Below are 21,550 nucleotides of genomic sequence, written 5' to 3'. Positions count from 1 at the left end.
AATGTAACTATAAGAACTAGATTACACTTTTATAGATTACTCGGATCTAATTATATAACAAGAATTCATAACATGTTTAGTCAATAGGTCCAAGTGTAGCACACATGGTTTTGACCCTTTATCCTATGGTGATTTACCATATGATAACACCATGAAGTGGAACCAAAACATGACATATGCCACATGTCCAAGGGACAGTGGTGTAGAATCCAAGGTTCAGGGCCTTGGGCCATTGAATGAAGGAATGGTGCCAAACTCCCAAGTATGGAGCCAAGGAGTGACAAAATCGAACTATGGAGCAACTTCTGAGCATACAGCCTAAGGAGCGAAGGGACAGGAGTTCGGAGCGACTTGGAACAGTCTTAAAGCAACCAGCATCCCAATGCCAGGACTAGCACGCAAAACGGAGCTAAATGAAGTTTGGCGCTATTTCGGCATACTGGTGGCCTAACGCAAGAATATGGGTACTCTACCAGCTAGCATGGAATGGAACTTGGGCTTAGACCGGACACAGAACAAGGACAGGCACGCAAATGGGAGCTAGACTATGCCTCAGGGCCCGACCTACCCATTATCCCTACTATTTATTTGGAACCCCACACCCCCCCCCCCCGCCCCCCTCAGAAACACACGTTTTGGGCTTTCACCCCAAGCTTCCCTTAGTATTAGGAGTTCGTCTTTGAGACAAGCTCGAAACTTACTAATTATGGAATATCGCTAGATTGTGAATTTGGATACGGGACGAACACCATTGTGTTCAGGACAATCTCTACATTCTGTAGATATGTCAAATGAGCAAATCTAGACACTTTCTATAAATAATATTTGGGACCGAAATGAGACTAACACAAAGGGCATGATAGTGAGGGTGTTTGGTAGACACGGTAAGCTATCATCCAGTGATATTGAGAGATCAATTTCAATACACGAGGGTTCTTGTCAAGCCAGTGCAAGACAGAGCAAAAGAGAACTAAGAGCTAGGCCGAGTATGTTCAGCTAAAAACACATAGGAGTTCCTACCTTATGTCCATCTGGCTAAGTATAGGTGTTAAGCCCAGTTTACTAACACTTGAACAAGAGGGGCTGATAAAGGGAACTAGTAATATTGACCTCTTGCTATCGTGGCAGTAAGGTAAGAGTGTCCGTAAGGACTAGTTGACAAGTAACTTTCGATACCCAAAATCACATTCGTGACACCAAGCATAACTAAAAAACTTATGGGTTAGTTATAAATAATTAGCACTTACCTAAAACTAAAGTAAAGACTATAAGATGGGATTTATATATGTACACAACCTCTTAATAGACAAAGCTACAGTATGAATACTAATAATTTAACTACAAACAATTAAGTTAAACATCATTATCCTCAATTAGGTGAGAGGCCACAAAGACTAAGTCAAGATTAGTGAAAGCTTACTACTTTCCTAGAGTTTAATCCAATATAAAATACAACTTGCCACTAAGTATAATACTAAAGAAGAAGGTATAAGTATCAACCACTTTTCTACGCTAACTCTAAACTTTATCCAACTTAATTGCCTTCCTTTCAAGTTACATCATTCAGATTACCAAATAAAGTTTAAGGCAACTAAACTCAACTTCAACCCTTGATTAGTTTATAATAACTTTATGAAAATAGAATGGTTCAATATTTGATATTGACATCCAAAATGAATACCTAATACTCAATCATAAAGATTATATATTTGGATATTTATATTGCACTAATACTCTTCTTCAATCACTTTTAAAATCTAGTATGTAGCCAAAACATTAACAAGAGAAATAACATGAAAAATCAAGCTCTAAGAAAAACTCCTTATCATTTGATGTAACAATGCCACTTTTATTATCATAAGTGTTAACAATGCAATTACCTTAATTTCACACATTCTTTAGTTAACAATTTACCCATCAACAATCAACAACCTATAAATTCACCAACAAGTTATAGTAAATAAATATTACAACTTTTCCAAAACTTTAATGGACAAAATCTCAAGGAACCAAGGTATTAACACCAGCTTAACATGATGGATCATGAAAAATAATGCTATTACTTGCAAATAAACTAGCATCACCATCAACCCTTTTAGTGTTGATTATTGTTTGATTAAGTAACTTTGTAAATACATTGCTCATGATCACAAAAAACATGATATAAAAATCAAATAACTTGATAATCAATCAAATGATATCACAAACTAAGCCTATACCACTACTATAAAGGTTTATACTAGTATCAAGTATTGACTCAAATGATAAAATGTAACATAAATGCCACACTTCATTGATATAGATTTATAACACTTAATACCACTCACTTCATTTATAACGTAGACAAGTATATATTATTGTCTGTCTAACTCAAAAATAATCTAACACTAAGTTACCCAAGGAGCAATAACAAAGTTCTTTAAAAAGAATTGAGCATTACAATGAAAGTCTTTTGTGAGCATGTTTAAGCAAAATAGTTTAGCACTTCACCACTATCCAATCCATGGCACACCATTTATAAGACAATTATAACTAACATGTAGGGATTCTTGATTGCATAATGTAAATATGAATAATGAAATTACACTTTGTTGCAGATTATTGTTTTAAATAAAAGAAGATGATTTACATATTTAATCCTTTATCTCTGATAATTTTCTTTTCGGACTCAACTTAATTAAACCTTAAACTTGCGTTTGCACTACCTTCAATCCAATCTAATAAAAGTTTATAACAATAACTAATTGAACTAATAAACTAATCCATACAACCTTAATTGATCATTCATAATCATGTTTAAAAACAATCCACTAGTGCCATGCTGAATAACTACAAATGATATTAATAAAGAGTATAACAATACTTATTTTTTGCTGTCATAGAAGATAATAATATCCAAAAAGACTCATTGACACATAACTTATAGTACCAATAATCACATTCATGACAAAAATAGGTGATCTTAAATATATAATAATAGTTTCAATTATGTCATTTAGTTTTTAAAAGTTAACGTATCTAAAGCTTCCACATAGAATCTAAAGCTAGTTCTCAATGTTTAGAATTTAATTTTAGAAGATGAAAGAATCTGTTGGTCTCAAGAAAACTATTATATTAAATTTATATTCATTAGTAGTTGGCTTGGCTTAACTCAGGCTCCATGTAGAAAACCTTTCTGAAAAACCTATCTGGATGGATCAACCAAAAAGAAGTTTGGAGTAGGCGCATTTCGGTGAGCGAGATCACTCTCGGATTCTGCATTGGCATTTCTGGCCCGCCCATGTAGAATTTGCGGTTTTGTTTGTGGATATAGGTCCTCTCACCATGGCGCATATTGCAATCTCGACGCTTATGCCACCGACAGTGAAACTTAAGCTCGTTGTGACAAATTCTATTCCTCCGAAACGAGGATTTGGCCAGAGTGCTCCACAGAAGAAAGAGGCAGCTACGAAAAAGCAGCAGGAGCTCAAGAGTGTGGTGAAAGAAGTGGAGAAGGTATAGAACTTTCTTTGTGCTTTGTTTGTTCTTTGCAGAAGCAATTGCTTCCTTTAGGAAGTGAAGCACCGGAAGAGAAGGCTGCACATTGATCCCGAGGTCGCAGCGAAAGGAAAGGTGGATTTTGTGCAAGTAGAGTCGTGGGACGGAGGAGAGAATCCAGAGGACCTTGAGAAGCTCAAGCTCAAGAGTTTTAGTCCATCGGCCAGCTCTTTTGGGAATGACTTGCCATTCTACGAGCAACTTGTGAAGCGAATTCAGCTCTTGGAAAGCAAGGTATTTTTGCTAGAAAAAAAAGAAGAAGAAGAACGAAGTTAATGAGATTTGTTTTGCAGGGAGACATTGCGGTTGTGCAGCCGCGAAAGCTTCCTCCATTCGAGAAATGGAAGTTTGGAGAGAAGAAATATGTGCAATACCTTGTCGACCAGGTCAGTGTTTTCTCCTTTTCTTTCTCTACCATGAACACGAAAACTTTGATGGATTCGTGGTATTTCTTAGCGCGCAGTGTACCGCGCATTAGGCAGTGCCATCGAAATCTGTGCTGCTATCGAAGACAGCGTTGCCATTTTCAACGACAAACTAGGCTTGAATCGTTCCTCGGTAAGCTTTCCTCCAAGTTTTTTTTGTTCTCGTAAGCATGCATGAGACCACGAAACTATGAAAACCAACAGGCCATTGAAGCGGATCTAACAGCGATGCAAAAAGAGAGCTCGTTGTCCACTCTGCCAGAACCAAACACTCAAACGCTTGCCTATGTGAAGGTATGAAACACTCACACTTGGAAAAATGGTGGCTACTTTTTCTGCAGTACATTGAGCAATTAGCAAATCCATCGCCGGGCCAAAGCGAAGAAAAGTCGAGAGAGAAACGTCTCAGACTCCTGGCACACATTTTTGGCGTAAACGTCTCACATCTATCAACAGGTACGAGGAGAACAAAACTTTGATAGATTTTTGACAAGTTTCTTGGGCTGGAAAACAGGAATGCGAATTGGTGCCAAGGCTGTAGAGTGTCTTCCAGTTTTGTCCGAGCGCAAGGCATTCTCGTTTTACCACGTCTATCCAGAGGTAAACGTACCGAAACTTTTCGAAGCTCCAGCAAAGTTCTTCTCGTGCACAGGGCGTGAAAGATCCGATCAAAGTTCTCATTGCTGCCTTCAACCAAGTTGGCCACCTCATCACTGCTGAAGACGATCGCGAGGAGGTAACTTCGCAATTCGCTCTTCCCTTCTTCACTTTGCCTTTTAATCTTCTCAGGTGATGCAAGAGCTTCCCAGAGCGATACAAAAGGCCAGCCTGCTACTCTCCAGCCTTGCTGTTGTCGAGTAGAAGGAAAAAAAAAAAAAAAGAGAAAAGAGGAGTTAGCCAAGAAGATCTTCAGGCTTTTGTGAGTGCCTGTAACGTTTCGTCCTCCACCAAAAGTAAGAACGGCCTCCTTTCAGCTCTCCCGTTCTTTGAATTGTTTCTTCGAAATTGTCCCAGGTGGTGGCTTTTGTCTGGTTTGTTTCTTTGCAAGCTGTGGCGATGGTAGATCCAACTCGTAACATGGTTCCAAGATCGACTGAGAATCGACTGGAGAAGAAATGTCGACTGGAGCGGTCTCTCGGGCTCTCTGTTGCTTGGACATTCTCATGGCTTTACGAACGACATCCTTGTCCGCATCGCTGGAGCAAACGAAAAGAGCCGTGCCGTAAGTTCCATAGTCGGGCCGGAATCCATCCAGGTCCATGAGCTTGAACAGCCTCAACGCTTGAGCCGGATAGCCTTGCCGAGTATACGCGGAGATCATCGAGCTCCACCAGCTACTTGTTCTCTCCGGCACACTGTCGAACAGAATCCTCGACTCCTCCACGCTCTTGAGCCGCAAGTAAGCACCAAAGATGGAGTCCCACGTCGAGAAGTTCCGCTCGGGCATGGCGTCAAACACCACCTTTGCAAACTCCAGCTTGCCGACGTCCGTGCAGCAAAGTCGAAGCATCGTGTTCCAGACCTCCACGCCGGATCCCGAGCGAAAGCCATCGAAGAGTCTCTTGGCGGAGTCGAAGTCGCCGGCTTCCACTCCAAAGGCTTGGATCAATCGCCCGAGAGCTGCAGCCTGGAGTGGAGGTGCAATGTTTAGCAGCAACGAGGCCTGGACAAGCAGCTTGTTCTTCACGGAGCACTCGACCATGGCAGCCCAGCACGAAGCGCTCGGTTGAGGCATACTCTCGAAGACGTTCTTGGCTTCCATCACCATTCCCTGGCTTCCATATCCCCGGATCAGCATCTCCGATATCTCGGGATCCAACACCCGTGAGGTTTGCGGGATTCTTCGGAAGATCATCCTGCCTTTGTGAGGCTTTCCTTTCTTCACGTACGCTGCGATGATCCCTTTGAAGGATCCAAAATCACGTCTTGGTATTCGCTTGAACACCAGCTTGGCCTCGAGGAGATGCCCGCTCCTTGCAAATGCTGCGAGGATAGAGTTCCAGGATAGGATATCTTTGTGGTGGCACTTCTCAAAGACTCGCTGGGCGGACTGGAGTTTGCCTTTGTTGACGCAGGCGATGGACATCGCAATGCAAGCCTCCATGCTGAACTGTGGCATTCTCTTGAACGCCCTCCGGGCCTCATCGAAGTGCCCTTCCTTTGCATAAGCTGCGAGAAGATTGTTCCACAAGGGAGGACTCATTGCCAACCATAAGAAAACACGGACCTAGAAAAGGCTTTTCCGTGAGAAAACCAAAAGAATGAAGCTTGCCTTTTGATCACGTCACGCAACTGCAATGCCTGGACAACAGTATTATCGATCTACTCGCTGAATAGGTACTTTGAGGGGCGTTTTAGACTCCACATAGAACAGTTCCGAAGATGAACGTGAGAAATGTGTATCTTGGAATGCCATCATCTGACAGACATTTTCATGGCTAAGGCGGTCTTAAATTTTAATTCTTGTATTTGTTGTTTGAAAACAAATTTGTGTTATATCATGTCAATACTGAATTTAAACCTCTGGTCACTCTTGGACCTTATTACCCTTGGAGGGCCTCACTAACATTGTATCAATATAGTTTTTCAAGTTTTATGTACTAAGCAGCTTTATTTTAATCTAAAAATGAAAAATAAAATAAAAAACAGAGAAAAAAAAAACTTTATCATCTTGCTTGTTGTTGTTGTTGATCTGGAGGAGGTTCTGGTCCATGGAGTTTGGTAGCAATGATGTCGAGGGATTCATAATGTTCTTACCAGACTTTGCCTATATTGTCACCCCCACAAGTACTGCTCAAATATTTCTTGCTCAGTGTGCTGATACGCCAAGGATCTGCAAAGGAGAAAACGGGTCAAAAGCAGTGATGAACTAGTCAAATCGTTTGTTCTCACGCACCTGTTGAAGCATCAATGTGATCTGATCTTCTTTGTAGACCAAAACACCCTGATCAAACCGGCACATCCCCTGATTTGTCTTGCACATTGATTTAAACTTGCATTTTCTAACAAGACAATGAGAATCCAACATAAGGAAGGTTGTAAAGCAGCGCGCGCCTCCACGACATCAAGCCCCAGATCATATCATCTTACCCCACCGGCGGCAGTGGCTCCGGGTCCGGTTCTTGACATCCATATCACCGCAAAGCCAAAGCTTCAACTGTGAGATTATACAGCTCAGGTATTCACACCCCGAGCCCTCATTTCCAAGCATTTTGAGCGAATAGTCCAGCCACGAGATGCTCAACCACCATGTTCTTCTTGGTTAACTTCATCATCCTCCCCTCAATAGTTCCCCTAAGCACTGATTAGCGGAGCCTATCTAGATCATCACCTGGACATATGAAAAAATTTGAGTAACAGCATCTGGAACAAGTTTTAATACCTACTTTGCTCGTCTGACCCCATGAGCACGAGCCTGCAAATCAGCATGTGGATTCCAGTCACTAATGTTGATGAGACATGGTATCTCATCCTTCACAGCTTAGAAACTCAACCTGCTGGTTAAGTACTGAGGCAGATATTTCTCCCAATTAATAATATTGTCTTCACTGCTTGTTCCACCAATGCAAAAGGAAAAAATGGAATGCTCCAGATTGCATGATCTGGAAGGGGTTGCAGGTCAGAAGTGAGGACCTTCCAGAAATTCATGATGGAACTGTCTCTGCTACCCTTGCCCTTGTTCTCAGCAGCGGCTTCATGGATGAGAAATACAGACACGTTCTACTGGAACTAGTGTGAAAATTTCAATCGTGTGCCCTTTGCAGAAACGAAATAATCTCGAAAGCTATAAGAATTTCCTTAAAGCAAAATTTTATACTTGACCACATGGTAAAATCTTTTCCTTTTAATTTGCATTCTCCCAGTTTGTGGGCTCTAGAGCTATATTTCCAGTATGATAAAGTTTTTGCTGAATGGCCGTGCAGGATTGCATTGAGATCTCTTGAGGTGGACCAGACACTCACACTCTCTCTCTCTCTCTCTCTCTCTCTCTCTCTCTCTCTCTCTCTCTCTCTCTCTTAAATGGGGAAATAAAATTTAAAAAAATATATTCAAATAACTAAATAAAAACTATAAACTGGAAATGATGAACTCTTTTAAAGTTTTAAATTTTAGCCAAACAACTTAGTGATGAACTTCACAAAGAACAGCCAACTCGATCTCATGAACTTTAGCAAGCCTGTATGCTTGAGTGTCTCCCCTAGAAAAAATTCCTTCACTTGCTCATCATTCTTCAAAATAACTGCCTTTCCATGGGATGCTTTGTTTGTGGCCAATAGTTCTTGGCTCAATCATTGCAGGCGCATCCATGGCTTGAGAGCAAGATGGTCTTGAGAACAAGATGATGTTATGTTCTCTTGAAAATCTCTATAAACAATTTTATGGGCCAGCCAATTTCTATATAAGTGTATGTCATTTGCCTATGAATTAAACACTTGTTTTGCTTATAATAGTTATTGTGTGGTTTGACCTACAATACTTTTGTGAATTGATAGTGTTCTCAAAGCCATAGGTCAAGTGCTGCAAACAGCACCACAAAGGAGCCCTCTTCACCACATACTTGCTCTAGTACTATACAAAATGTGCTTTGAACTCTTCTTTTGCTTGTTTCTTGCTGTAAAGCTGTATTCCACAAGGTTTGCTATTTTGTGTCGGTTTTGTTTTGTTCTGTTTTTTCTTTTTATATTTGCTTTTTTCCTTTCAGCTGTTTTAAGTTTGGATTTTTGTGATGAATTATTAGGCTGGCTTTGTGAGTGTGGTGGTCCCTAATCATGAAAACTTAGAGACATTCCAGTCATAGCTATGATATGTAAACCCGGGGCCTTTTAACTTATACTCAGCCAATCTTTCCACTTGAAGTTGGTGAGCTGATGTCTGTGCATAAGCCATCTTGAAGAAATTTCAAGAGCAAGTAATCTGAATAAAAACATTACATTATTTTATTATTTATTTTGAAATTTCCAGTTTTATATTTTAAATTTGTATTAATTGGTAATGATCTGCGTGACTCTAGATCCAGATCAATGCCTATGAAGAATTAAATGGATTGCAACTGCTTGTCTGAAGGAATGGGGTTCACAGCTCCTATTTGTGTGCTAACCTAGCAAAATCCTAGTGATTTTCATAAAAATTGACACACTACAAGTGCACCTCATGAAGTTGTCTATTCAGAAGATGACTTCCATAAAAGGTAGTGCAAAGATCAAAAAGATCAGAATCAACCATTGTCACAATCCAAAAAATGTCTTTGTGATTGCTACAACCCATCTGAATGTAGATCAGATCATCAACCTCCTTTCAGAACACTCTCCACTTCCTCACCTGATCTAATCTTGCCTTGCTCCTCTCTCATCCAGCGGCACAACCAATGGTTCCGATTGTCTACACAAGTTGTAGCACACACTTTCCTGGACAAATCTCTTGCAAATCCCCCTGATTTGAACTAGAGTTAGACCCTAGTTTCTAGGAAAATCTTAGCTCTTGATTACCAACAAATGAAGATTTAACTAGAACATCATCTTCAGATCATTGTGGAAGCATCATTGTGATGTTCTTGTTGTCCTCAAACCTCATAGGCTACAACAAATCACTAAATCATGCAATCACACATAAAAATTAAATTTTTCTGTGGAAGCATTAATGCAACACTTTTGAGAAATCTAAGAAATCTTACTTGGCTTTTGTCTCTCTTTAGAGGAAAACTAGAGAGTGTTGCTAGTGAAAGAGTTAAGAATATCATATTCTAAACAAATAAAAAATTAGACTTAGCCAAGGAAAACAAAGAACAACTACTCTTACCAAAAAAATACATAAAGGTGGGTTGTAATACCTCTATTTAAGAATTGGCCATATTTTTAAACAGCTAATAGAGATCTTTGCACAAACCAAACAAATAAACCCATAAGTTCATCTTGAATATAGTCTCAACAATCATTGTTCTTATTATAAGAAAAAATCTATTAGCAAATAGAATTAATTGCATATACAAGGTTCCTTACCTTGAAGCATATTGTTTGGGATTCAAATTGCACTAGGGATTAAAGAATGTCTGATTGGGAGCCTTTTAATGGAAATCTTGATAGGCCAAATCTATTGTCAATACAAGCTATTGAGGCATGGCCAACCATATAGACTCCACAATAGAGTAGCCCTTCTCCAAGTTTTACAAAACCCTTTCCCCATATCATAGTCACCACTATGTCAATCGAGTGAGGCAAACAATCTTATCCAACTCTACTACTATCACCATCACTACAATCATCCAGGTAGGAGTTACTCACAAATTTTGACTTCCACAAAAAGAAAAAACATAAATACATCACAAAATCACTCTTATGAAAGATTGTTATCATATAAGCAATTAAATTTTCCATTCATTTAACTACACTTTTGACCACTTGGATAAGTCTCACTCATAACCTTTATAAGTTCTATTCCGGACTTGGGGATATGCTAACCCCATAAATGGCACCACTTAACTTTTGCACTTGATCCAAGTGCTCACTAATGAGACAAGGGTAAATAGATATAATCCAAAGCTATACCATAGTTTTGTTTTTCAAAGAATGGGTCCTTCATCCACGAGTAATCATCCTAGAATCACCCTTTAGCATCCTTAAGATGCCTAAAGACATAGAGAACACCTTTCCTTGATATCCTTTCTTTGGTCCCCATCAAGTCCTTCTCCATCCATGGTTGTGTTCACTAACACTACCACTAAGTAAGGGCTCGAAGGCCCAACCACTATATCCCACTGACCTTTGAGACTTCCTTACCATGTGATTATGCCTTTGGTCACTATGCAAGAGGATTGCTCATCTTCCTTTCCACCATTTAAAACTTTGGGATAACATTTCGAAACACTATGGCCTTACACAAGCTTTATAGGTACTTGTTAGCCACAAATTTTTCCTTTCTAATTTGCCAGCTTACCTTGTCTATCCAACCCAACACTGCCTTGGCTTTAGCTAAGTTCCCTCGCCAAGGTTCCCGCCTATTGTACCAGCTCCTATTTGGTTCTACTTGGTTTCAGCTACTTATTGTACGAGTAACGGAGCGTTAGCCATCGGGTGGTGCCAGAGGGGTCATCCAAGGAAGTGCTCAAGAGTAGCTCCCACTCCCGGAAGGGAAATCGACTGCGGTTCTCCCAACTCATGTGGAGTGGTGCCTCACTTGAGTACCTTGCGGCTCATTGGTCCTCGTCCTTCCTAGGGGCTTGGGCTTCCCTTCAGGATGGAAGTGGGGGGGGGGGGGGGGGGGGGGGGGGGGGCGGGGTAGAGGTACCTATACTAGGCCGTTAAACCATGGTGTTTCGCCTCAGTGTCCCGAAGCAAGTGTTGCACCTAAGGCTTGGGATTTAGAGGGTCCCATGATCAAGTCTTGTTATACCAAGGGAGGTTAGGAATTTGGAAGCTTGGTATGCTTGGCTGCTTAGTCATGCCCACTCCCACCCAAGGCCCCTCGGCCCTAGTCTCAACCTCAAATCAGTTTGGAATCACCACTAGAGAGTTCCTTCAAGATTGGTTCCTAGACCTCACTATCCCTACTATACTTTTGGAACCCCCTGTAGTCCCCCCCCTTAGGAGACACACGCTTTGGGCTTTCACCCCTTGACTTGTATTAGTACTCGGACTCGGTCTTGGACTTGATCTCGGACTCGACCTTGGACCTGATCTCGGACTCGACTTTGGACTTGACCTCGGACTCGGTCTCGAACCCGATCTCGGATCTCGGACTCTGTCTCGAACTTAGTCTCAAACTCAGTCTCGAACTTGGTCTCGGAGTCAGCCTCGGACTCGATCTCGAACTCTATCTCGAACTTGGTCTCAGAGTCGGTCTTGGACTCGATCTCGGACTCGGTCCCATCCGATGAACTCTTTACCATTTCGGTCGTGCTTTCGGGGATCCTTTAGCCTACGACACCTCAGGGAGTTGGTTCCTTGCAACTCCACCACCCATAGAAGAAGTTCGATACCCACATCGAATGCCTCTTTTTAATCCTATGACTTGTTGCCCATGTCTCCGGGGGCATCCCCCCACTTAGCGGTGTGCCTAAGTTAACCTCCCCGGCCAAGAGCCCATGACAACGGAATATAAATGTCCTTATACCCCTCACTTCACCACGCCCTAGTATGGGGTCGGGACTTGAACCTAGCCTTGCTTTACTAGGGGGTTGGGACTCAAACCCAATCTCCATAGAATACATCTACGGATTCGACATCCCCGTGGGGAGTCGGGTGTAGTTCCTTATGCCTAGTTGACTTAGCTAACCTATGCTTATTAGCTTACCTTCGATGCGTCTTTGGATCCCAACATATGCCATTGCTCAACTTCGCAAATTGATACTTTAATTAAACTTTGTATAAGTACATAGAGTTTTGCCTTGTAGAAATTCCTTCACTAGATCTCGCGCGTTTGCTAGGTTCTCCTTTGGTTCCCATGTTGCTTCGCAGTGTGGAAATCCTTTCCATTTCACATGGAACTTTCTCACCTCGCGTCCTTATCGCTTGCTTTTGCACGCATTGAGGATGGCCTCAACTTCGTATTCCCTCTTTCCCTTGAATAATCTCAGGTAAAAGACTTAATTGGTCCTTGTGAAGTGGATCCTCAAAGTATGGCTTGAGTAAGTTCACGTGGAACACTAGGTGCATCTTCCCCATCTCTCGAAGAAGTCGGAGACGGTAAGCCACTTTACTGATTCGTGCCTCAATCTTGTAAGGCCCCACGAACCTACTTAAGGAAATCAAGATCAACTCATTTATAGGAATACATGCATTTTTACCTTTGGGTCAACTTTCGACTGATCCCACTTGGTAGCCTGAGGTTCTTGGTGTTCAGCCACACCTTCTCCCTAGTTTGGAATTCTACATCTCGGCACTTTTGGTTCACGTACTTGGTTTGCCTTTGTTGAGCTTGTTCCAAAGAATCCCTCACTAGATTCCAAATGTTGAGTCTTTTCATTGTGAATGCCTCCACTGCGGGAAACTCTCCATGATACTCGACCATGCCAAGTTCCATAAGACCTTCAATAACTCGCCCATTGATGACTTCTCATGGACTCACCCTGATACTCAAGTGTGGTGAGTTGTTATAGCACATTTCCGCAAGTCCTAAATGACTTACCCAATCGGTTTGGTCTCCCGAGACATAACATCGCAAATAATCCTCCAACTGCTTATTCACCCTTTCCATTTGTCCATCTGTCAAGAAGTGTTAGTGCCATCAAACTTAACTTAATACCCAATACCTGTCTGTGGGTGATAGGCTATGTTGAATTTCAACTTGGTGCGATACTGTTTCAGGAGAGTTCTCCAGAACCTACTGGTGAAGATCTTATCTCGATCTGAGATGATTTCTTCTGGCCTTCCCTGCACTCAAACCACTTGTTCGAAAAACAGCTTTGCCACACCTTCCACATCCACTTCCGTTGTGGTGGGTATGAAATGTGCCATCTTCGAAAATCGGTCCACTACCACGAATATTGTATCGAACCCCTTGCTTGGGAGGAGTCTCATGATGAAGTCTATCATAAGATATTTCCACGGCTGATCTGGAATTGGGATGCTTTGTAACAAACCCCCACTAGCCTTAGTCACGGCTTTGACCTGCTGACATGTTAGACATATCTTTATATAGTCTTGGACATCCTTAGCCATATCTGGCCAGTGATACTTCCTCTTGAGTAAGCCCATCGTCTTGGGCACTCCACTGTGTCCTGCAAGAGGTCTATCATGACACTCTTCTAAGGCTATCTTCCTTAGTACCCCTTCTGGAACATACACCTCATTTGTTTATAATAGATGAGTCCATTGTGTTCTGCATAACTTGTTTTCTCTTATGTTGGCAACTCACCTCTCTTGTGAGCTTCTCGTGCCTCTTGGTTCCTCAGCAACACCTTGTGAGCTTCTTGTGCTCGTCCATCATTCTCATACACTGTTTGCACATCATCCCAAAAGGTTGCTATTGCGCTAGATATTGCCAACTTCAAGCTTGTTTTTCGACTTAGAGCATCTGCCACGATGTTGCTCTTCCCAGGTTTATATAAAATCTCGCAATCAAACTCAGCCAAAGCATTGACCCACCGACTTTGTTTCCCTTTTAGGTCGGGTTGTGACAAGAAGTGTTTCGTTGCCACATTATCCGTGTAAACTTTGAAATGCCTCCCAAGGTAGTGTCACCACTCCTTGAGCGCCTTGACCACCGCAAATAATTCCTTCTTGTGGGCAGACACTTTCGCTGAGCCTTGTTCAACTTCTTCGAGAAGAATGCCACTGGATGGTTGTCTTGCTTCAAAACTGCGCCCAACACAAAGTCTAAAGCATCTGTTTCTACCTCAAAGTCCTTACCAAAGTCGGGTAACGCTAACACGGGTGTCTTCCTCAACTTCCCTTTGAGGTGGACAAATGCCCCCTCGCATTTTGCTGTCCATACCATCTTCCCTTTACTTGTTTGGTTCATTAAGGGTAGGGCTACTCTCGAATAGTGTTTGATAAACTTTCGGTAGTAGTTGCATAGCCCCAAGAACACCCTCAACTCATGTACATTCGATGGTCGCTTCCATTCCTAGATCGCTTGGACCTTCTTAGGGTCCACCTTGAGCTCGTCCTGGCCCACCACATGCCTGAGAAATTTTACCTCTTGTTGAGCAAAGTCACATTTGCTCTCTTTAGCATATAATTTGTGTTCCCTTAGTTTCTCAAACACCTTTGTCCAGTGTTCGACATGCTCCTCTAGCGTCTCACTATAGATCAGGATGTAGATGACCATGAAGTGATTCAGATAGGGTACAAAGATGTCGTTCATCAGCATTGAAAACATTGCCGGCGCATTGCACAGCCTAAAGGGCATCATTAGAAACTCAAAGCTCCCATACCTTGTTCGACAGGTTGTCTTCTCAACATCTTCCTCGGCTACCCTGATCTGGTAGTATCCTGACCTTAGGTCAATCCTCGAGAAGTATTTTGCCTTTCCCAACCTATCGAACAGGTCCTCAATCCTGAGGAAAGGGTACTTGTTCTTCTTTGTATACTTGTTGAGCAACTGGTAGTCTATGCACATGCACATAGATCCATCTTTCTTTTTCACAAATAACACCGGCGCCCCATATGGTGACTTGCTCAACCTAACATACCTTTTGTCCACCAACTCTTTGTAAGGAACTGACTCCCCAAGATGTCGTAGGCTAAAGGATCCCCGAAAGCTTGACTGAAATGACAAAGAGTTCATCGGATGGGACCGAGTCGAAGATCGAGTCCAAGACCGACTCTGAGACCGAGTTTGAGATAGAGTCCGGGATCGAGCCGAGGCCAAATCGGAGACCGAGATCGAGACCGAGTTCGAGACGGAGTCCGAGATCCAAATCAGGTCTAAGACCGAGCCCAAAGTCGAGTCTGAAGTCGAGTTTGAGATCAGGTCCGAGATCGAGTCCGAGACCGAGTCCGAAGTCGGGTCCGAGATCGAGTCTGAGATCAATTCTGAGACTAAGTCCACATACTAATACAGCTCAAGGGGTGAAAGCCCAAAGCGTGTGTCTCCCGGGGGGGGGGGGGGCGGGGGGGGGAAGGGGGTGCAGGGGGTTCCAAAAGTATAGTAGGGATAGTGAGGTCTAGGAACCAGTCTTGAAGGAACTCTCTAGTGCGGCTTCCAAACCGACTTGAGGTTGAGACTAGGGTCGAGGGGCCTTGGGTGAGAGTGAGCATGGGCTTGAGTGGTGCCGGAGGGGCCACCCAGGGAAGTGCTCAAGAGCAGCTCCCACTCCCGAAAGGGAAACCGACTGCGATGCTCCCGGCTCATGTGGAGTGGTGCCCCACTTGAGTACCTTGTGGCTCATTGGTCCTCACCCTTCCTAGGGGCTTGGGCCTTCCCTTCGGGATGGAAGTGGGAGGGTAGAGGTACCCATACCGGGCCGGTAGGCCACGGTGTTTCTCCCCGACGTCCCGAAGCAAGTGTTGCACCCAAGGCTTGGGATTTAGAGGGTCCCATGATCAAGTCTTGTGGTAGCAAGGGGTGTTAGGAATCTGGAGGCTTGGTGTGCTTGGCTGCTTATGCTTGCGGGGAGTGTAGCCAAACCTTAAGTCCAGTCTAACCCGGGGAGGGGGATTGGGAGAGATTTGGGAATCCGTAGATGGATGGCTAACACTCCGTTGCTCGTGCAGTGAGTAGCTGAAACCAAGTAGGACCAAGTAGGAGCTGGTACCATAGGCGAGAACTTTGGTGAGGGAACTTAGCACAAGCCAAGGCAAAGTTGGTCGGATAGCGAGGTAAGCTGGCAAATTGGAAAGGAAAAATTTGTGGCTTACAATTTGGTATCGGAGCCTTTTCCTCAGTTCTAATGAAGGATAGAGGCGGATTGCTGGGAAATAGCAAGGGCAGGGCATAAGCGAACCCAGGCGGAGATGGAACCTCCGCCAGAGCTAGAGCCTCCGGTCGAACAAGAGGCTATGGATGAGGAATCCTTGCACGAGGAGGACTCCAGTGAGGAAACTTCCAAGCAGGAGTCCGGTGGCGAGGTTCGGTTGTCCAAGGCTCGATTGGATGTTCTAGAAGGACAATTGGTGCAGACCAATGCCCTACTGGAGACTCTCGTATGCAAGCTAAAGCGTGATGAGAAGCGGAAGAAAAAGCGAAAGACTGCGGATGCTGGCAGAGCAGAAGGTGCGGACCCTTCGGTAGGGACTGAGGTAAAACCAGACAAGGTCGAACAGACCGAAGTGGAATCAGTCCCTCAGGCAGTTCCCAAGTACAAACCAAAGCCCCCACCGGTCTTCAAGGGAGTGAATGACTATAAGGTGGTGGAGGATTGGTTTTACAATATGGAGGACTATTTCCGAGCGTTGCGATTACCAAGCTCGGAGAAAGTCCCATGTGCAAAACCATACTTGGCAGATAATGCCAAGTCTTGGTGGAAAAAGACAGAGGCCAACGAAGGACCGGTGGCCACTTGGGAAATGATAAAGGCGAGGATCCGCGCAATTTACGTTCCTCCGAATGCTACTCTGCATATCTAAGGGACGAGCTGAGTAGGCTGAAGCAGACTGGAACCATTCAGGAGTATGTGAATGGGTTTATGGCAAAGAGGATACTTGTCACGGACATGGGGGATATGGATGCGTTCCATGCCTTCATATCAGGTTTTCAAACCTGGGCTCACGGTGAAGTGATGCGGTGGAACTCGACCAACTACAAGGAAGCGTTGGATGCGGCCATCAAGGTGCATTTCAACGATAACCTGCGAAAGGGGAACACGACGGGGTCGGGATCCACATTTAGCAAAGGGGCCAAACCAAGGGGAATGTTTAGCAGAGGGAAATTCAAGAAGAGTTTCTCTAAGAATGAGTCCTCGGGGTTCCGGAAAGGCAAATCTAGTGGCCAGCGAGCGAGTACGTGGGGGAGTCAAGCGAAAAGAGACAAACCCATGGATAAAAAGGTCGAGTCGTATAGCAGCGTGGGAAACAACATATGCTACAACTGCGGTGAAGTGGGACACTTTTTAAGGGAATGTCCTTACCCGAAGAAGGCCAAAGCCAATATGGCCATCAAGTCGGGTGAAGTCCAAACTAAGGTATGTGATCCAGTCCCTAACTCAAAGTTACTCATTACACTAGCAACTTTGGTAGAGAGTCGTTCGGGACATCTACTAGCCCTCCGGGGGAAGCTCGGAGGTAGCTTTGTTAAGATCCTTATTGACACGGGTGCTTTGAATAATTTTGTGGCTGCAGACATAGTTCGGCAAGCCGGACTAACGGTGCAGCGGCTAGGCAAACCAAGGACTATAGAGTTTATTCAAGGTAGCCAAAGCACCGATGAGGTACTTCGACAAGCGAGAGTCGAAGTAGGGACATGGAAAGTGGACATGGATTTCACCGTGTTAGACATGGCAGGATTTGACGTGATCTTCGGAATGGACTGGTTCAATCGGTTCGTGGTAGCCCTGCATGGACAAGGTAGAAACCTTGTGGTACTGGCGAATGCCCAAGGAAGAAGGTCCAGGGTGGAGGCCCAGGATCTAAAGGTAGGGCAAAGCCAGGCCAAAGAATCTTGCTTAAACTTGGTGTCCACGAGAGGACAACTCACTAAAGGAACTAAGGCAGCATTTTTGTGCTTACTTTCGGTGAAGAGTGACAAAAAGACAGGAACGGAAGAAGTACCTTTAGTGATCCAATGGGTGTTGGACCAATTCCAGGATACCATGCCGGAGGAGTTACCGGCGGGGTTGCCCCCCGCACGACCGATAGAACATAAGATTGAGCTGGTCGAGGGTGCTGAGGTGATGGTTTGTCCCCCCTATTGTTTGAACGAGAAAGAACTTAAGGAGCTCAAGCGCCAACTGGAGGAGTTGGTGGACAAAGTGTATGTTTGGTTGAGCAAATCGCCATATGGGGCGCCGGTGTTATTTGTGAAAAAGAAAGATGGATCTATGCGCATGTGCATAGACTACCGGTTGCTCAACAAGTATACAAAGAAGAACAAGTACCCTTTCCTCAGGATTGAGGACCTGTTCGATAGGTTGGGAAAGGCAAAATACTTCTCGAGGATTGACCTAAGGTCAGGATACTACCAGATCAGGGTAGCCGAGGAAGATGTTGAGAAGACAACCTGTCGAACAAGGTATGGGAGCTTTGAGTTTCTAATGATGCCCTTTAGGCTGTGCAATGCGCCGGCAATGTTTTCAATGCTGATGAACGACATCTTTGTACCCTATCTGAATCACTTCATGGTCATCTACATCCTGATCTATAGTGAGACGCTAAAGGAGCATGCCGAACACTTGGTGAAGGTGTTTGAGAAACTAAAGGAACACAAATTGTATACCAAGGAGAGCAAATGTGACTTTGCTCAACAAGAGGTAAAGTTTCTCGGGCATGTGGTGGGCCAGGATGGGCTCAAGGTGGACCCGGAAAAGGTCCAAGCGATCTAGGAATGGGAGTGACCATTGAATGTACACGAGTTGAGGGCATTCTTGGGGCTATGCAACTACTATCGAAAGTTTATCAGACACTATTCGAGAGTAGCCCTGCCCTTAACAGACCAAACAAGAAAAGGGAAGATGGTATGGACAGCGGAATGCGAGGCGGCATTCGTCCACCTCAAAGGGAAGTTGAGGAAGGCTCCCGTATTGGCATTACCAGACTTTGGTAAGGACTTTGAGGTAGAAACGGATGCTTCAGACTTTGTGTTAGGCGCAGTTTTGAAGCAAGACAACCATCCGGTAGTGTTCTTCTCGAAGAAGTTGGACAAGGCTCAACGGAAGTGGCCTACCCACAAGAAGGAATTATTTGCGGTGGTCAAGGCGCTCAAGGAGTGGTGACACTACCTTAGGAGACACTTCAAGGTTTATACGGACAATGTGGCAACGAAACACTTCTTGTCACAGCCCGACCTGAGAGGGAAACAAGGTCGGTGGGCCAATGCCTTGGCCGAGTTTGATTGCGAAATTCTGTACAAGCCTGGGAAGAGCAACATCGGGGCGGATGCACTAAGTCGAAAAGTGAGCTTGAGGTTGGCAATATCCAGCGCAACAGCAACCTTCTGGAATGATGTGCGGGCAGCATATGAGAACGATGGTCTAGCACAAGAAGTGTTCCTGAGGAATCTAGAGGCACGGGAAGCTCACCAGAGAGGTGAGCTGCCAACAGAAGAGAAAACGGGCTATGCAGAACGCAACAGACTCATCTATTACAAGCAAACGAGGGTGTATGTTCCAAAAGGGGAACTAAGGAAGGTAGCCTTAGAAGAGTGTCATGACAGACCTCTTGCAAGACACGGCGGAGTGCCCAAGACAATGGGCTTACTCAAGAGGAAGTACCATTGGCCAGATATGGCTAAGGATGTCCAAGACTATGTAAAGACATGTCCAAAATGTCAGCAGGTAAAAGCCGTGACTAAGGCTAGTGGGGGCTTGTTGCAAAGCATCCCAATTCCAGATTGTCCGTGGAAATGTCTTACGATGGACTTCATCACGGGACTCCCCCCAAGCGAGGGGTTTGATGCGATATTCGTGGTGGTGGACCGATTTTTGAAAATGGCACATTTCATACCCACCACAACGGAGGTGGATGCGGAAGGTGTGGCGAAGCTATTCTTCAAACAAGTGGTTCAAGTGCGGGGAAGACCGGAAGAGATCATCTCAGATCGAGATAAGATCTTCACCAGTAGGTTTTAGAGGACTCTCCTGGAATAGTATCGCACCAAGTTGAAATTCAGCACAGCCTATCACCCACAGACAGGTATGGGGTATTAAGTCAAGTTGTTGGCATTAACACTTCTTGACAGACGGACAAACGGAAAGGGTGAATAGGCAGCTGGAGGATTATTTGCGATGCTATGTCTCGGGAGACCAAACCGATTGGGTAAGTTATTTAGGACTTGCGGAAATGTGTTATAACAACTCACCACATTCGAGTATCGGGGTGAGTCCATGGGAAGTCATCAATGGGCGAGCTATTAAAGGTCCTGTGGAACTCGGCGTGGCCGAGTATCATGGAGAGTTGCCCGCAATGGAGGCATTCACGGCAGAAAGATTCAGCATTTGGAATCTAGTGAGGGATTCCTTGGAACAGGCTCAACAAAGGCAAACCAAATACGCGAACCGGAAGCGTCGGGATGTAGAGTTCCAAGCTGGGGAGAAGGTGTGGCTGAACACCAAGAACCTCAGACTACCAAGTGGGATCAGCCGAAAGTTGACCCAAAGCTAAAGATGCATGTATTCCTGTAAATGAATTGATCTTGAGTTCCTTAAGCAGGTTCGCGGGGCCTTACGAGATTGAGGCACAAATCGGTAAAGTGGCTTACCGTCTCCGACTTCCTCGAGAGATGGGGAAGATGCACCCAGTGTTCCACGTGAACTTACTCAAGCCGTACTTTGAGGATCCGCTTCGCAAGGACCAAGTGAGACCTTTACCTGAGGTTATTCAAGGGGAAGAGGAATACGAAGTCGAGGCCATCCTCAATGCGCGCAAGAGCAAGTGACAAGGACGCGAGGTGAGAGAGTTCCATGTGAAGTGGGAAGGATTTCCACACTGCAAAGCAACATGGGAACTAGAGGAGAACCTAGCGAACGTGCGAGATCTAGTGGAGGAATTTCTGCAAGGCAGAACTCTCTGTACTTATGCAAAGTTCAATTAAAAACATCAATTTGCAAAGTTGAGCAAGTGGCATATGTTGGGACCCGAAGGCGCGCCGAAGGTAAGCTAATTAGCATGGGTTGGATAGGTCAACTTCGTAGACGTATTCTACGGAGGTTGGGTTCGAGTCCCAACCCCCTAGTAAAGCAAGGCTGGGTTCAAGTCCCGACCCCATACTAGGGCGTGGTGAGGTGAGGGGTATAGGGACACCTATATTTCGTTGTCATGGGCTCTTGGCCGGGGAGGCTAACTTAGGCACACCGCTAAGTGGGGGGATGCCCCCGGAGACATGGTCAACAAGTCGTAGGATAAAAAGAGACGTTTGATGTGGGCATCGAACTTTTTCTATGGGTGGTGGAGTTGTAAGGAACCGACTCCCCGAGATGTCGTAGGCTAAAGGATCCCCGAAAGCTTGACCGAAATGACAAAGAGTTCATCGAATGGGACCGAGTCGAAGATCGAGTCCAA

General features: G+C 44.4%; 2 protein-coding genes across 3 annotated transcripts; one reads left to right on the top strand and one right to left on the bottom strand.

The window, feature by feature from the left end:
- Positions 1-3,177: 3,177 nt before the first annotated feature.
- LOC9649172 lies at positions 3,178-5,155 on the top strand. 2 transcript variants are annotated; one of them, XR_002993128.1, is made up of 11 exons: positions 3,178-3,232; positions 3,314-3,495; positions 3,553-3,771; positions 3,831-3,923; positions 3,994-4,095; positions 4,167-4,256; positions 4,304-4,418; positions 4,477-4,562; positions 4,615-4,698; positions 4,752-4,915; positions 4,977-5,155. XR_002993128.1 is itself a non-coding variant. In XM_002976659.2 (10 exons), the coding sequence occupies exons 2-10, from the start codon at positions 3,325-3,327 to the stop codon at positions 4,821-4,823; spliced, it is 1,032 nt and encodes a 343-aa protein (XP_002976705.1). In that variant the 5' UTR covers positions 3,178-3,232; positions 3,314-3,324; the 3' UTR covers positions 4,824-4,946. The 2 variants fall into 2 exon arrangements, 1 of the variants encoding a protein (XP_002976705.1); XM_002976659.2 differs by lacking the exon at positions 4,977-5,155 and having other exon boundaries at positions 4,752-4,946.
- LOC9649544 (pentatricopeptide repeat-containing protein At4g02750) lies at positions 4,933-6,165 on the bottom strand. Its single transcript, XM_024681456.1, has one exon. It carries the CDS (start codon positions 6,163-6,165, stop codon positions 4,933-4,935), a length of 1,233 nt encoding a protein of 410 aa, XP_024537224.1.
- Positions 6,166-21,550: the final 15,385 nt, after the last annotated feature.

The sequence above is a fragment of the Selaginella moellendorffii genome, unplaced genomic scaffold, assembly GCF_000143415.4.
Source record: "Selaginella moellendorffii unplaced genomic scaffold, v1.0 SELMOscaffold_31, whole genome shotgun sequence".
In the NCBI taxonomy this organism is placed as follows: Eukaryota; Viridiplantae; Streptophyta; class Lycopodiopsida; order Selaginellales; family Selaginellaceae; genus Selaginella; species Selaginella moellendorffii.
This window is presented reverse-complemented; position numbering and strand designations above follow the sequence as displayed.

What these genes read in the sequence shown, in the direction of transcription:
- LOC9649544 (XM_024681456.1), bottom strand. Translation starts at nt 6,165, where the DNA reads ATGAGTCCTCCCTTGTGGAACAATCTTCTCGCAGCTTATGCAAAGGAA.
- LOC9649172 (XM_002976659.2), top strand. Translation starts at nt 3,325, where the DNA reads ATGGCGCATATTGCAATCTCGACGCTTATGCCACCGACAGTGAAACTT. An exon ending in TTCAGCTCTTGGAAAGCAAG is followed by an intron (nt 3,772 to 3,830) that starts GTATTTTTGCTA and finishes TTTGTTTTGCAG; the next exon opens with GGAGACATTGCGGTTGTGCA. An exon ending in TTTACCACGTCTATCCAGAG is followed by an intron (nt 4,563 to 4,614) that starts GTAAACGTACCG and finishes TCTCGTGCACAG; the next exon opens with GGCGTGAAAGATCCGATCAA.